This window comes from Terrapene carolina, unplaced genomic scaffold (assembly GCF_002925995.2).
Source record: "Terrapene carolina triunguis isolate 2854851 unplaced genomic scaffold, T_m_triunguis-2.0 Scaffold95, whole genome shotgun sequence".
Taxonomy (NCBI): Eukaryota; Metazoa; Chordata; order Testudines; family Emydidae; genus Terrapene; species Terrapene triunguis.
The window spans coordinates 30,875,819-30,893,333 of NW_020664446.1; the positions used below are offsets into that span (position 1 = coordinate 30,875,819).

Genomic DNA, 17,515 nt, shown 5'->3' on the forward strand with positions numbered 1-17,515 from the left:
ATACCAAAAAATGGATTGTCTTGCTTTGGAAAAATTCTAAATTTACTGTTCGAAGGCATTCTTCAAATATGAACTACAATTCATAATAGGCCTGGAAAAAAAATGTAGACAAAAGCAGTTAGGCCCATTTTTTTTTTTAAAATGACCTCATTAGAACTGATCTCGTTTTCAGAGCTGTTGAAACCACAACTCCAATTTAAGTCAGTGGGAGCTTAAAGTACTTAACTGAATTGGTCACCTTAAATAAAACAGCCCCCAAATTCAAGGACAATATGAAAATTTGAGCCTTAAAGTTTTACTTAATTTCTAGTACTAAACAATTGATTCATTGTCTTAACTAGTAGTTAATTTCAAAGGTCAGAAGTTCTCAGAAGTTATATTCCTCCGGTTAAGGACAGAAGAAACTGATATGCTTAGAAAGTAAACCACAAATTCTTCAAAAATCTCTGAAACAGATGGAATGTCATTGTCTCAGAATCCGAAACCAGTTACTGATCGTATGGTCTAGCCTAACTTTTCTTCTATTTCAACTCACCAGCTCGGAGGGGGCGTGGAACTCCCCCTACAAAGATAGTTTTTCTTGGGTCCAATGGCTGAGAACCATCCATTACAAAATCACTGTCACTTAGGTTCCAAGGTCGAATTTGCACCTGAAAGAAAGATGTCAACTTTGTCTTCACTTCATTGCTAACTTACTCTACACAAAGTAATAAGAATTAAGAATCAGCCGCTAAACATTTACATATGTAAAATCTGATTAGAATATATGTAAATACACACATTCACATTCTTTTTTAAAGATAAAATAGTAAAATGATAGAATGTGAAAGTAAAAATGATGCAAGTATATCATTTATCTATGTAGGTATTCAGAATGTACAGTTTACAGTGTTTACTTGATAAATGTGGACAGTACATTTATCACCTCTAGAGGCCAGGCTTGAGTTAGATTTCCTCGTGCAAATGCAGCTACCCCATTCTCTCCCTAATCTGCTTCCTCCTCCAGCCTCCTTTATTAGGAATATGGAATATATAAAAGGACATTAAGAGCTTTATCATTTATAGTGTGAATTTAAGGATGCCGGTTGAACATTCAGCTTTCTTCTAGTCACATAAAATTTTAAAAGTTGAAAAACAGGGAAGAGGAAGTGGAATTAATTCCTATGTTTAAAATAAGAGGATTTCAGAAATGTAATGTTCAGTTTAGTTAAGCAGCCAGCTATATAGTGGACTGTTAGACAGAAAGTCTTCAGATTGTACAGAACTAAGAATTCTGCTCAAAAGCCATTTGGATAAACTTGCTCACCACTACAACCCCAGAATAAGTGAAATGTGTAAGCATCATTTGGATTTGCCATTGCATTGCAGTTTTCATTCACCCATGCAAGGTCTAATCTTCTAATTCAAAAAGGCACCCGTGAGCCTTTTATATGAATTTGATTAAGGACTACTCTGGAAGGATTATGCATATAATATATTAACTTTAACATATATAATAATAATTACAATTATATAAAGAATAAGGCCCTAATCTGTAAGAAATTAAGCGCATACATTACATTATTTACATGACTAGCCCCATTGACTAAATATTTACAAGATTGCAACCCAAGCTCCTCAGTATGCCCAATTTAAAAAAAAATGGGAATGGGTGATAAATAGTTGTATACATAATTACAGATGTAAACAGGTGGTAAATGATTGACATTACCCCTTGCAGAAGAAAGTTAGGCCCAGGCTACATGTTTAGAGAAATACTTTATATTAATGGCCGCCCTAAACGGATGTTGTCATTCCTGTAAATTAATAAAGTAGCAACTATCTTAATACCACCACCACCACACATGCAGTTTTTAGCCCCTCTTTATGTAAACCTGTCCACTTAAAAGACTGGTAGTACAGAAGTCCTCTACCTCCAGGATTTAACACAGTGCCAGCAATTCCAGAGAGTTTCTTGTAATGACCCATTGGCAGTTATAATCAGGATGGACCACTTTGTATAATTTAACAAGATTAAGTCTCTATTCTAGTTCAATCCCGAGTAATATGAGCCAGTTGTGCTGAAGTGGGAATTGTATCATGTATGTAATGCACCACTATATGCAAGCAACTGAAGCAGTTATCCACCAGCTCATTTCTGACTGCAGACAACATAAAAATGCTTGGTTTTTACATATCAAAAGTCAGGTTACATGTACAATGCCACTTTACTTTCTAAATAATTTAAAAACATTATCTTAGTAACTAGGTCTTTTCCAATATTCATTTTTAACAGATTCAGTAGTAATAGGGATAATTGTTCATCTTTGATTATAGGGAGTCTTTATGGAAGTATATGGAAGTAATTTAGAATAAAAAAAGGGGAAAATACTAAAAGGTATCAGACATTCAACCAGCAATACATTTTGAGGGATGTTAACTAGAAAAAATATATTTAATTTTCTATACCAATGAATATCTGCCTGAATATATGTTTATTTAAAAAATCCCTTTAGAAGAATCCAGTTAAAATTTGATTAGCTCTAGCAAAATGACTCAGCAAGAATATACCTCAAACATGTTTTCCTTCTTTCTGGTATTATCCTACTCCTCATTTGTCCATCAGAAGTGCACAACTATATGCTTTTGATTGGTTTTAATAAACCTTCTTTTATAAACCAAATCTGGGTCAAAGCAGACTTGCTACAGTAAGTGAAAGGCATGAAAGATTATAAATTGCTTAGCTAGCATTTGCAGAATTGAAAGCAATGAAGTACTGGCAAGGCTGCCTAAATTATTAAAGAGCTTGCTTTTTTTAAATCATAGGGGCTTTTAAAAAACAACAACAGTAGAATGGGCAAAGAAACTAAAGCGTTTACTTTTTTTTTTTTTTTTTTTTTTTAAATAGGTGACATTGTAACAGGACACATTCTGTTACGATATGGTACTGGAAGTACCAACATAAAAATTTAATTAAACAGTGGCATTTATTAGCTTCTGAAGAAGCCAAATTATGCTAACGTAAGAAGGTAAGCCTAGTAAAGGAACACCAACATAACCAGTTTAACAGTTACATCAGAGGAAAAATGCTTGCATATTTATTTGCTTTTGAATTGGCAAGGGGAAGTTGGTTAACAGCCAAGGCACTTTGTATACTGCTTACCGGTTTGTCCTTGATGGTGGGGCTTGACACACATAGATAAAGTTTTCCATCTTCTTCCAGACAGGCATCTATCAGCGCTTGTACAGAGCTTTCCTCTTGGAACAGCAAAAAGGCATAACCTTGGAAAGGACAAAGGCACAAGAAAAAAAAGAATAGATGAAAACTTTTGAAAGATAGGTCAAAACAGAGAACACAAAAAAAGAAAATCTGAGAACTGCAAATATCTTGTAAGCAGTTGGTTTTGACACTTTACTAAGACTCTGAATTACTTTATTTATCCCAATACATAGATGGCAATAAAAGTGTAATATTGTTGCTAACTGCACTGAAGTTAATACAATAATAATATGCTTTCATAAGGAATCCTGCCATAGGATCACATGGAGAAAGCAGGTTTCCCCACCATCACTCTTATTTTTGTTTTGATGCTGCAAAGAGTGTTGGTATCACAGTGGAGAAAAAAAAGTCTTTGGAAAGTTTGTTTTCTTTATATACTTTAAAGGTTCCAAACAAACACAGAATGGCTGGAAAAAACAGGAAAAAATGTGGAAGATTAGCCCACAACTATAACAGATCTATATTTGTGCTCTTACAAGTATTTGTCATCTTAAATAAAGCGATGGTGTTGAGGCAGTTTCAGTTGATATACAAGGGGGGGAATACTATGTGGGAAGGTCCATGTAATGAAAACCTGCATACAGATAACCTGAATATTTCTATCCTGAACATACATATGTTGGCAAGGGAAAAATGTATATTCTCATTCATTCATACTGTAGCTTTATTTCCTAAATATATTTCTAAATCAAATCTCCTAACATATGCAATCCTCATTGAAGACCATGATTTACTTAATTTGGACTTTTAAATTGCCACATATATAAAAGATTACCACTTGTTTTAGATCATGAAACTTTCTCATGCTTAGAGCACTCAAAGGCTCAGACTTTCTTTAAAGCTCCCCTCTAAAAAAGTGATGAAATAAGGTAATCTTGAGGGAAAGCTGTCAACAACTGAAAGATTATGGATTGAGAATTGGAGTGCCTTCTGACCCACAAATATTCTGATAAGATATCATCATATTTTAAAACAAATTTTTAATTTTAGTTGAGAGTACTGAGATATGAGACAAGCTTTTGTACAGTATAAAGGTAAGCCTCCGATATTCTTAACACATATCCCTAACAGGTTAAATTTTGGAATAAAAAGAAAGGTAAATTACTGCAATGCTACTACACTAAATTAGATCTTACAACCATTTGGTAATTACAGCTAGTATTGAATGCAGCTGCCCAGTTGTGGGGAACTTCCAGTAGTCTGTGTTACACCTGTGCTGAATAATTAGGAGTAGCTACCAGATGATTTCCCACTCACTGTTTTGATATTGGCTTTCACCTTCATAGTTTGGACCTTGCCTACCTTAGAGAGTTCCTTTCTTCACACAATTCTGTAGCAACTGTTTGAGCTAGCATTCCTCTCGAAACACAGGAGGACTGCCAGCAGAAGATTCTCAGTCAGGGGCACTGACTAAAAAGGCACCTGGCTAGGCCTATTTGCATTCCCAAGTTTTATTGGGGAGGCAGCAGTGAAGAGGAGCTCAAGTAGAATTTGAAGTAGTTACTGTGGAGAGCTTTCTTGGTGCAATTTTTTTTTTGCTTGTTTAATTATTTTTTAAAATTTTGTACATGCACTAAGAAATTAAAATTTAGTGTTCAAAATCAATTTTTCACCAGGACATTGCACAACATCTCTGCCCTCCAAAGGTTATTTCCCTACAAGACTTCAACTTTCTACAGCTCACCATCTTTATACTACAGATATTCAAAGAAAGGTTGCACAATAATTTAATAGGTCAAATGTATTCATCATTGAACAGACGACAGCCTTTAAAATTTCACCATAGAAGGAGTGCGTTTCAGAAAGTCTTGGGCACTTGCTAGGTTGCAACAACTATAGCTATGATCTACTGAGACATTGATTAAAATCCATGGCATATGTTGACAAAAGCCACACAGTCCATTGTGTTAGCACTACAGTAACTTGCTGCCTACACACCAAACTGATTAATCTTTGAAGAAATTTAATATTTGAATTTATATATTCAAATTATATAATTCAGTTTACACTGACCAATCACAGTATCACATGAAATTTGAGTGCCCAAACTTGTAATGGATTCAGAATATGTATTTATCATTGTCTTCATGTTATCTCCATTTTATTTTCCAATCTGTGCAGCTATCATGTTTTCTTCACCTTATAATGAACCTGCTCAGTAAGAAGTAAAATCTGTTCACTATCCCAATTAAAAATGTGTTCTGTTTGGCAGTTGATCTGTCCTATCAAATGCCCCCCACCCCAATCATGAAACTGAACACTTGGAAGAGACTATAGCAGGGGTGGGCAAACTTTTTGGCCCAAGGGCCACATCCAGGTGTGGAAATTGTATAGCAGGCCATGAATGCTCACAACATTGGGGGTTGGGATGCAGGAGGGGGGGGTCTGGGCTCCAGCTGGGGGTGCGGGCTCTGGGGTGGGGCCAAAAATGAGGAGTTCAGGGTGCAGGAGGGGGCTCCAGGCTGGGGCAGTGGGTTGGGGTGTGGGGAGGGGGGTGAGGGCTCCGGCTGGGGGTGTGGGCGGTTGTTCAGGGCTGGGAGAGAGGGGTTCAGAGAACGGGAGGGGGTTCAGGGCTGGGGTAGGGGGTTAGGGTGCGGGAGGGGGTGAGGGGTGCAGACTCTGGGAGGCACTTACCTCAAGCAGCTCCTGGAAGCAGCGGCATGTCCCCTCTCCGGCTCCAGAGGCGTGGCCAGGCGGCTCTGCGCTGCCCCGTCCCTGCAGCCTTGGTTCCCAGCCAATGGGAGCTGCAGGGGCGGCGCTTGGGGCAGGAGCAGCGTGCGGAGCCCCCTGGCTACCCCTACATGTCGGAGCCGGAGGGGGGACATGCTGCTGTTTCCGGGAGCTGCGCGGAGACACAGCACATGCAGAGCAGGGCAAGCCCCCGACCCCACTCCCTGGATGGAGCCCCAGAGCAGGGCAAGCCCCGGACTCTGTTCCCCGGCGGGAGCTCAAGGGCTGGATTAAAACATCTGAAGAGCCAGATGCAGCCCCCGGGCCATAGTTTGCCCACTCCTGGACTATAGTATTCCCTCGCCTTCCACCACAAATCATATTTCATTGGTCAATTCATTTTTTTGGGTGGAGGCATGGTGTTTAAACTCTTAGGCAGACTTCAGTACCCTATATACTTCAGTCCGAAAAATTAGCCCCAAATGTTAAGAATATTCTGGTTCTAACCAATATTTCCACTGGTTATTAAATAACCTCAAAGTTCCGAGATTAAGCTAAGCACTCCAAAATGTGGATGCTTGTCCATACATTGTATGAATATTTTTGGTTTGCAAAATTCATTTGGACATTTTGTCTGAACAGTCTTTTTTAGAGTGCTTTCTTTCCTGGATGGAACACACAGCATAGAAGATAGAAAAGAAAAAAAAATCTATACATATTAGTTTTTTATACTGCTCCTCATTACCACAGTATCTGAATGCCTTCCATGTAAAACAAACAGCAAATATTTACTTCTAGATTTGGGGAAAGATTTGGGATGATTCTTATTGGAATCTACACAGATGCTCTTGATTTTCTTACTTCACAGTAAAGATTCTGTTGAACTTGTGGCAGCAAGACCCGAATGCCATTTTTGGATATGGTAAATATTGTATTTGTAGTTATGATCCAATTAAAAATTACCCTAAACAAAAAACCCATGGCTTGTTCTGTTCAGCTGCTAGACTACAAATGCAGTCCTGGTTAGTCAGGACCTCTCCTGACTTCAGTGCCCTATATACTGCAGTGAGAAAAATTCGCCCCAAACGCAAAACCTGTGCTGCTTCACTCTTCTAGAGCATATTACCTCTGCCAAATACGGAGACTGCATGGAGTCTCTGAAAATGAGATTCTACGCTTTGGGATCATGACAGCCCTCCCCTATTAGCTCTGCTGGGCCACCCAATCAGCTTCTCAAAAAAAAACTGGCTAACACAGGACTTCAAAACCTGCTGACTTGATGCCTCCCCCAATTACTGAAAGGTTTTGGACATCCAAGACCTCCAGAAATCAGGTTTCCACTATAATTAAAAGTTGTGATTCAATAACTGAAGTTAAATTCAAATACTACACTGATAAGCACATATAAGAACTTAGATAGAATTGAATAAAACATCTCTCTCTGCCAAAGTTAAATTAATCAAAAAAAAAAATCACATTCATCAAAATATTTAGGGAAGCAAAGAGTCAAGAGAGAACCACATTGAGATAGGAAACCTACACTATTTTAGAATTAATGTTTAAAGTGTTCTGAATGTGTGAAGTATTGTTACTACTAAAATCCATTGCATAAAATCTATCCTCTTTTCAGTATTTAAGGTTGTTCGTGTTTGTTAGAATTACTAATCTGTAAATTAAGATCTCTGAGATACTCCTTGCTCACATGGACTCCCAAGCATGAACTTTTATTTGCATTGATTGAATAGAACCCTGTGGCAGAAGGTGTTCCCTGAACTCTAACTATACAAAAGTTAACTAGAAAATATCCATGAAGACCACTTGCTCCATGCTTAAGCTAACATTGCACAAGGAAGTTTTATATCACACAAGATGCAATTTAAATTAAATATCAAATATGTATTTTGTATCAGGAAAAACAGAAGACCATTTTGAATTATAACGCCAACCAAGCCTTTTAATGAAAAGCTAATATGTACTTTGACAACCATCACGCACCAACATCTTTTCATAATTATATCAACCTGTGCTTAAATGGCTATAACTGGCAAGTCTCTGGGACAGACCATATTATTCCCTCTAGGCTATGACACCAAAACATGTGGTTTGGAAGGTATAGCTTTGGCTGCTAGGCAACAGAGCTCTCAGCCATGCCCTATGTAGTTGTATGCAATTATTCAGTGCATTTCACAGACGGTCTTGAAGGATTTTTAAATATCCTCAAGGATGGTTGGTGTTTAAACTTATCCTCTGCCTTTCTCTGATTTTCAGATACAGCCAAGAAAACATTAGGTGGTGTTCAGATGCACGTCCAAATAAGATTTAGGCTAGTCTCTGAACTAGAAACACAGGGAGTGTTCAGGTTTAATGGTGCCAAAATCTCATGAGCTATTTTAACATTCTTCTGACCAAAAATAGACACTCTCATCATAAGATGAACTTTTCAAGCTTCCCAGCATCATGGCAGTCATTCTCATAATATTTTAGCTGCACCTGAGTCTCAATAAAGGTTTCTTCTTTCCACAACTAAAACCATAGGAGGTGGTTCATATTTGAGAAACTGAATACGAATTCCTTCCTCTGCCTGGAAATTGAGTTCTGAGCCATCTCTGCTTAAAATGGATCTTTTGTTTTATTTATTTATTTTAAACTGATTTGTTTTTGATTATTATCTGGACCCTTACAGCAAGGCCACTACCAGGGGGAGAATGTGACAACCTGTATGCTGGTTATGGATAACAGGGGCTGCAGTCTCTCTCTGCCCCACAGCTATGTCAAAGAAGGACCTGTGGTGACTGTTTTGGTCATAGGAAGCTAAAGTATTTGAAGGCATCCAGTCAATCATTGCCACAACAATATTATAGCTGAAAGTTTATGTAACAGGTCTGAAAATTCAAAGCTGTAGCTCCCACAAAACCATCACCACAACCAAAGTGCATAGACACCATAATATAGGTGTGCTGTGTTGTGCAAAGTGGCTGAGTTACAGTTGCTGTGGGACCATATCTGTAATTCCTGACTTAAGCATTACCATTTCTTTCAATGTATATTAAAAATAACTTCATCCATTTAAAATATGCAATGTGACATTCAGATGTGTGGAGCTCCAGAATATATAATACTTGTATTTCCTGAAGTGCTCACATATCAAAATATACAAATCCACATTTATATTACTGATATACATTTTCCCCCAACATGCAATCACTGAAATGACACAGCTATAACTGGTTATCATCAGATGAGCTGGCCAAAAAGTTTCCATCAACCGTTTGATGGAAAATTGTGTTTTTGACAAAAAAGTTTTTCGCAGTCATAAAAACCAAAAAGTTGTTGGTTTTCAGTTAAAAATGGAAGAAATTTAGCCAAAACCCAAAAAATTTCATTTCAGAAATGCTACTTTGTTGTCTCATGTCCCATTCTCTTCCCAGACAGATGAAATCTTCCATGATGCACTGCAGCCAGGGTCTCCCATCCTGCACCATGGCAGCTCAGCAACAGAGGAGACCATGGTGCATCCTTCCTAAATTTTATGTGGAAACTTTAATTCCAGAGGATGCCCATGACACAACTGAAATGTACCCCCCTTCTGAAATGGAGGACAGCAACAGCATTCTGCACAAAACTGAAGGGGAAAGGAAATGTTGGCCATAGACACATGGGCAAACTCTCAGGAAAAATGTTAGGGATGTTTACTGTCAACATGGAGCAGTCAGGCCCTCCATGTTATTTTAGTGCAAATGTAATGCAATGACCTGTGTCATATTGATAGCACAGAAGACCAAAATTCTCATTTTATCCATAGAATAAGTAAAACACAAGCAGCAAATTGCTAATATTCTTGTGCTGTTTGCCAACTCTGATATGGAGGAATGATTGCTAGGGGTTAGAAGTTAGTTCATTGTCCATATTTTTTCAATCTGTGGCTTCTCTACTGTTATGGCCAGTAAGGGTATCAGTTCTGGTCATGGTCTCAATGATGTGGTTCACTGTCCAGTAAGAATGGAAGTTAAACTACCAAACTGATTTCACATAGGCCATTGAGCAAGGATTTCAGTTTGTAAAGGTCCAGTATTTTCATTCTACTTCCTGCAGGAAATATGCTTGCTACTTAGCTTCCTGTATAGAAATTTAGTTTTCATTTTACTACAAAAGAAATAAATACAATTTAAAAGATAATCATTTATTGGCGTCAGGAGCACCATTGTTATTTTACACATAGAGCTAAGCATACTGAGTAATTTGTTCAAAGCTTTAAAAAAAAAAAAAAAAAACAGGTTGACTCTACAACAGTGGTTCCCAAACTGGGGTTCGTGAACCCCTGAGGGTTCACAAAGTGTTACAGGGGGTTCTTGGGAAAAAATTCCCTAATGGCGGACAGAGCTGTCCATAGGAACCCCAGGCAGCATGGGGCCAGCAGCCCAGAGCCTCTGGACTTCTAAGAGCTAAGCAGATCAAAGCAAGCATATCTATCACATTGAGAAGATTTAAACTTCAAAACTCCGTATAAGAAATGGAAAGGGAGGTGGATATTTTTTGCTGTTTTTAAAATAAATAGGCAGCTAGTATTGTTTTTAAAATTATTATGAAGAACAAGTTTAAGCTTTGTTGTAAAGTGCGTTGTTAACCTGGACTGCTCAAGACCCGAATGCTTGTGCAGCAGGAACTCTGAGTTGGCTTCTTAAATACCTTTATGCTGTTTCACATCTGATACTCCTTGATGAAACATAGGAGCCTTGTCTTATAACAGGCTTATTCAAAGTGATACAAGCTACTAAAGTGAGATCTTGGAAGAGTGTTGCCATTTTCATAATGTAATAAAAATACTGTAATGATAAATAATAACTGATAATAAATAGTGTGTAATAAGCATGTCATAAAAACACATTTTATATTTCCAAGATCACTGCTTTTTATAATTTATACTCAGGTAAAGGAGAAAATCCCTGGAAATATTCATTTTTAGGAGGGGGTTCATGAGACTTGACATTTTAGTGAAAGGGGTTCACAAGTTGTTAAAGTTTGGGAACCACTGCTCTATAACTGTGATGCAAGGGAAATCTCTCCTATGTATGCATTTCCATGCTCTCCCCGGATCTAGACACACATACACCCTCACACCCACCTGCCCCTGCCTGCCTGTTGACCACTGTGTTCCGAATGCCAGGGAGAGCAAGATTTCACATTAATGATTTGCTGTTAGCTGCCGGAGTGGCATGCTCAGCTGTCAGAACTTCCTGGAGATTTGAAATGGGAGGGGAGCATGCCTCTGTAGCTGGAATGCAGGCCAGTGGAGTTCAAAACAGTGAGCAGAGCAGTCATGGTGGGCATTGTGGGATACTAGAGGAGGCCAGTTATGACGATATAATGAACGGCAGTGTCTACACTGATGCTTTGTCGCTTTAAGTTTGCTACAAAAAGCTCTATGCTTGTTGAGGTGGTTTTATTTTGTTGGCAAAACTCTCCTGTTTTGCCGACAAAAGTAGCATTCTAGTGTGTACACCTCCACTGTATTGTCAGCAAAAGCTGCCTTTTGCCGACAAAACTGTGTAGAGTAGACAAGGCCTTAATTTCATTATTCTGCTAGACACTAAAAATCATGGACTTTTTTGTCCTATGATTGCAAACATGTTAACAGGCCATTCTACCTTGAATAATCTCTTAGAATATGTGCTAAATACCTAGCCTAGACAATCTGTCCCACCTTGTATTTAACTGTGATGCTTGGAGTACCTTTCCCAGACCTGAAGGGGTCTGTGTAGCTTGGAACTTTGGCTTTGTCTACAGCGCCATTTTCGTCGTTAAAACTTTTGTCACTCGGGAGTGTGAAAAAAAACACACCCTGAATAACAAAAGTTTTAATGACAAAAAGCATTGGTGTGGACAATGCTTCGTCGGCGGGAGCCATGCTCCTGGTGATGAAGCTACCACAGCTCTTTGGAGGTGGTTTTATTTTGTCGCCTGGAGAGCTCTCTCCTGGTAATAAAGAGCAGCTACACAGCGCACCTTACAATGGTGCGGCTGCAGCGGCACAGCTGCGCCATTGTAAGGTGCGCAGTGTAGACATAGCCTTTGTCTCTGTCACCAACAGAAGTTGGTCCAACAGAAGATATTACCTCACTCATCTTGTCTCTCTAGTATCATAAGACCAACACGGTTACAACAACACTGCATATGATGTACCTACTCTTGTTTGGTAACGTGGTATTTATTATGCCAATAGAAAAACACCCTGTGTCAGCAAAAGCTGCCTTTATACTGGGGCTCTGCCAGTACAGCTATACCAGCAAAGCATTCATAGTATAGACAAGGCTTTAGTTTAACATAATTATAATACTAATCACATGAACCAGTAATGATATGATTTACATAGATGAGCTTTTGACAATGGAAGTAAGAGTTGTATTTGTAAAATTTTCTGTGGCAGTATATATTGTTTCATGAAACCTACAGTACATAAAATTAAAACTGAAATAAGTATCAGATAAGTAATAAGCAGTACACTGAATTTGAGAGAAACAAAGGGGATGATGCAATATCTTTTATTGGACCAACTTCTGTTGGTGAAAGACAAGCTTTCAAGGTACACAGAGTTGAATTTGTCAGTTTCAGGATTAAGAGGCAATACATGTAGAAACTGCTCCAGGCAGAAACAGATAATCTATTCCTGTTTGTGTATGTATCAGGCCTTTTTAACTCTGAACAGGCTGCTGAAAATAGATCAGCTTTCAGATTAAATAACAGATTTATTTTTTCGTTCTTTGCTTGAAAAGTGAATTTCTACTCCTGCTCCAAGTAATGCTAATGTGGAAAGCATCTAGATAAATATAAACTGATAGCCTCTACTTGATTTCAGCTGCCATTTCAAACATGCTGCAAGCACAATCTTAAAAACTTAATCAACATCCAATACATGTTTTGGAGGAAGAAAATCTGAGAGCAAGTCAAGAGCAAAAGTTATCTCAGTTTCTCTTTTTACTAAAAGGCAGTTCAATTTTTTTAATTAACAAGAAAGTTTGTAATTATTTTCTGATCACAATTTAAATAGTATGCCCTTTTTAGGGCAAAGAAAATCACAGATCTCATTAAAATCAATGGGTACATTAAGCACTCAAGTGAAGCTCCTTTGTAGAATAAAAACAGCTTTAGACAAAGGAGGAGGCTGATGTTTAGAACTGCCTGGCAAGATCACAGTCCAGAGGGGTATTTTCAGCTTAAATGGTGTTTTCTATGTTTCAGATTCTGGGACTGGGACATATTTTGTGCATTTTGCTATGAGTCTGTGAGAGTCCTTGGAGAGAAACAAAGGTAGGGAATTGTTTTAGAATAGGGCACAGATAACTGATCTCAGCTTCTGCAAAAAGAGTGCTGCCTGTGTGAATTTTATTCCTACTGCTGAGAAAAGGATTTGTATAAGTTCTCTAAATTAACAGCTTAAAACTAAGGCCATGTCTTCACTACAAAAAGAAAAAGTTGTGCTCTTAACTCAAGTTAGCCAGCTTGAGTTAAGATCCCAGTAAAGACAAGGCCTATGACAATATCCTGACCCTGTTACTGATTTCTAATCCAAGCCAAAACCACCTCACAAAACCCTGATTTTCAGCCATTGCTCAGCCAAATGCACTACAATACAGTAAAACCCTTTTTTAAAATGTGAAGAGTTTTTCTATTAACCTGTTTATATTTAGAAAGGTCTTTTATACGGACCCAAGAGCAACACCAGATATCCCTACTGCTTCCCTCTTCTTTCTCTATGCACACAAAGAGTAGCAGCATGCAATTTAATAGCACCATAGTGTTAATACTCCATAAGTAAGGCCCTATTTAATTTGTAATATTGCAGATTCCATAATATTAGGCTTCCACCACAGTTCTGATAGTGGGTGCCCCAACCAATCTGGCACTGAGAGTGTGAGCCCCTGCTCTCTGCCCCATGCCCCCGCTCTCAGCTCCGGGCGGCCCACGGTGGAAAATTGCAGAAGAGTAATAATGGACTTTATTACCACAAATAATATGGTCCAGTATTACTTTTCCACAATTTTCCGTAGCTTGTCCACAACTCAGCTGCAATTTTTTGACAATCATCCCACAATTCAAGTAGGGCCTTATCCATAAGTTAGACAATAATGAAGACTGCAAAGTAGTTCACATTTCCTTCCCTTTATAAAGTGGAAACCTTGGTGTGTTGAAGAATTTGGTAAGTCACAACTTTAAAAGTGGAACTTGTGATTTGGTATCTCCCAAAAAGCCTGCTGCTTGCTACCTATTCAGTTTCAGCTCTGCTGCTGTAGTTACTGATAAATACCATTTTGCAAAACCTGGGGAATTGCAGACAGCATCAACAAAACTGATAATGATTATACAGTACACAAAGTAAATGCACAAAGTAAGCAAATCTAAGAAAGAAAAAAAATATTTTCTTATTTACTAACATTGGAAGAGATTAGTTTTGGGGGTTATTTGTTACAATAGTAGGTACAGCATTTTTGGATAGAAATGTGATTTTCAATTTGATGGCATCCCTTTTATTCACTGTAGTTAGCATAATCCCATATCAGCAGCACAATGCAGACTAAATCAGTTAGGTCTTGAAAAAAAATACAGAACAAGAATTTATGCTTTCATTTAATCTTTTCCACTGATGACAAAAGAGGAGTAATTATTTAGTTCCTGGCTTGAGAAAAAGCACTGAGCAGTAGAAAGAGCAAGAAGACATATGATTAGCAAGAGTTATTTGAAAATTTCATTTGCAACATTCACAGTACAGATTTTGCATGTCAGCATTTTCCACTAATCTAATCTGTTTTGTAGCTTCGGGATCAATGGAGATTTTAGCATTCTGCAGTTTACTCAGGTTGAAAAATAACATGTCCCAAAGTCATAGTCACTGCGTATTATAATCATCTCCATAGAAGTCTATTATGCTGTCAGCACTCTCAGTCATCAAAAACGTGTTCTATTGCTGACAGCTTCAGCACTAGTTTCTTATCAAACCATGGTCACTTTAACCAGAACTTCACTGCAGTAGAAAAACAAATAACTGTTTTGGATTTTCAGCCACGTGTGTATTGCTTTCCCATTCTAGCTGCTCAAGCATGTTTCTTTGTCTATAAAGTCGACTGGGATTCTCAAGCTGCATCTTTTTCTTCAGTGGCAGAAGATTTCTCCAAATCTCTAAATCACTCTTTGTAACTCCGTTATATACTTTCTTTAAAAGAACAGAACATGTGGCATTTGGGGAGTGCTGAGCACTTTTTAGGAGTTTATAATTCACAGGTTTAACTTTTAAAAGCTTTTATCAAATTCTCTAATACACCAAGATTTCTACTTCATTAAGGGAAGGAAATTAACTCCCTTGCAAGCATCATTGTATAAATAATGTATACTGATGCATTAATGCAACATTTTTGTGCTGTTAAACATTATGCTGATACTATGTTACTGTAAGAATAGCACTATTTGAGTTATTGCAATGGATGTTTTGTCAGCAATTCCTTTACAATACCCTGCTTATAAGAGTTTATAATAGACTTTGGACTGAAACTTTGCTTATGTGACAGGCAGTGACAACTAGCATGGCATGTACTCTAAGTGGCACACAGGAAAGTTTAATATGCTGTGGGTCTGGAGTCTGTGGACCATCACCCCATTGTAATATCCTTCCTCTGCAATGTCCCTCTGTCAACTTAAAAGTGGAGTTTGGTGCTTCATAAGAAATGTTGCATGGTTATGCACCAGTTACAACTGGTGGCTCTTTGTATCTTGGACCACACAATACCATGATTGAGAGAACCAGTTTTACTCCAGGGCCAGCAAATTCACAGATCGACATGTAGGCTCATATTTAAAAAGGTAGAAAGAAGCATTTCAGGAGAATGGCGTTTGCAGCTGTTATGGAAAAGGGGCACAGGTTTCTGAAGAAAGACTGGATGACCAGTCAAGCTGATCTGATTTCAGCAGTCTGTTCAGTCTTAAAATAAGCTGTAGGACCTAATCCAAAGATAAATTATGACAATCAGCTGTCTAGAGCACTAACTGCTTTTATTGGTCAGGAAGGCGTGTTGAGAAAAGATCCATGGACTGGTTATTTCCTAGCAATAAATATCTCTAACTTGTCCACTGCAGTCCTTAGGAATGCCCAAACACTTCCTAATACCCTACTTCCCCACTCTTCTATAATTGTGGACCTCAACTACATTACAAACTTTTTGTAGTCTGTTGGTCATTGCTGCTCTTCAGTAGTGGTTAGAAGTTCCAATCCGCCAAAAATTGTGATCTATTCGTCTTTCAACACGCTAAAGTCCCATTAATTTAAATGGAGTTATACAATTCTATCCGGGCAACATATACCCATGTACTAGAGGAATGCCAAAGTTTGCTTTTGGGATACCTCTATTAAGAAAGGCTTGACTGACCTTTATTGAAGATAAAAATAAACAGTAGTGTACCTTAATGTCAGCTGTTTCCCCCTCCTGTGAAATCCTAGGCTTTCTGCATCCCTTGCTATATCATTAATATGATAAAGGTAGTAGAGAACGGGGACTCTGAGCATGTGCCAACACACTAAGTAGTAAATATCTGAAAAATATTTTCCTACATTACAAACACATATTAAAAACCAAACATTTACTGGTTATCAGAAAACAGTATCAGAAGTAATAATCAAAGAAAAGCAACAGATGGATTGTGAAATGAACTTTTTTGTTTGCTTGGGGAAAAGAAGGGGTGTACTGCTAAATACAAATTTGTTCTGAAATTCACTTAAATTATTTTTCCAAAGACACAATTAATGAAAATCTACTACAGATTTTAAATCAGTGGTAGTTGAGACTATTTAGTTCAAGCATACAGTTTCACGTCTAGCATCATCACATACTGTTCATGCTCTGCTTTAATTTAAAATAGATAAAAAAGGATCAAGCCAGTCCTGAATTTATCTTTGTGACACCTTACTTTGCAGACAACATGGAGGTGATGAGACACTATTTTATCTTCAGGATTTATTATCCTGAAGAGCAGTAATTCCTTTTCCAGTTTCCTACTACCTCATAAATATCATACCATAAATACCTCAGCATTGCCATGCTGCTTTGAAAATAGTAAGTATCTGGAGTGGTTATACAACAGATTTGAGTCAGTGGTTTTAAGTATTAAGTGTTTCCTTTTAAGGGTTTGAAGGGAAAAATACAGTGACATGACAATGTATACTGCATCACTGAACATCTTGTTTACATAATTTAAACAATGTTCTTTTATTTCTACTTATGTAATAAGGTGAATAACAAATATTAAGAATTAAAGTATATGCATGGTGTTTGTTTTAAAGAAAAAAGTCACTTAGTCTCAGACATCTATGATCTTTGTTCACTTATAGAGCATTGTGTAATATGTACAGTATCATTACATTCACATACCCATCTAATTTTGCTTTCTATTCTGCTTTCCAAACTGCAATCTGTTTCTATGCCAGGATTTTTTGTATATATATCCACTCCACGGCATATAGTATACAGCTAGTGAACAAAATTTGACTACTTCAGTTACATACTGACCAACAACAAAAGACCGCATGAAGAATAAAGACTACAG

The 17,515-nt window shown here is 37.8% G+C and overlaps 1 protein-coding gene across 1 annotated transcript in view; it reads right to left on the reverse strand.

Annotated features, from left to right (window-relative positions):
- Positions 1-521: 521 nt before the first annotated feature.
- The window catches only part of CPEB3 (cytoplasmic polyadenylation element binding protein 3), a 154,069-nt gene continuing 137,075 nt past the window's right edge, over positions 522-17,515 (reverse strand). Inside the window, exons 7-8 of the mRNA XM_024199007.1 lie at positions 3,143-3,261; positions 522-650 (exon numbers count right to left, since the gene is read on the reverse strand). Of these exons, the coding sequence (XP_024054775.1) occupies positions 522-650; positions 3,143-3,261 (248 nt within the window). The remainder of the gene's footprint in view (positions 651-3,142; positions 3,262-17,515) is intronic.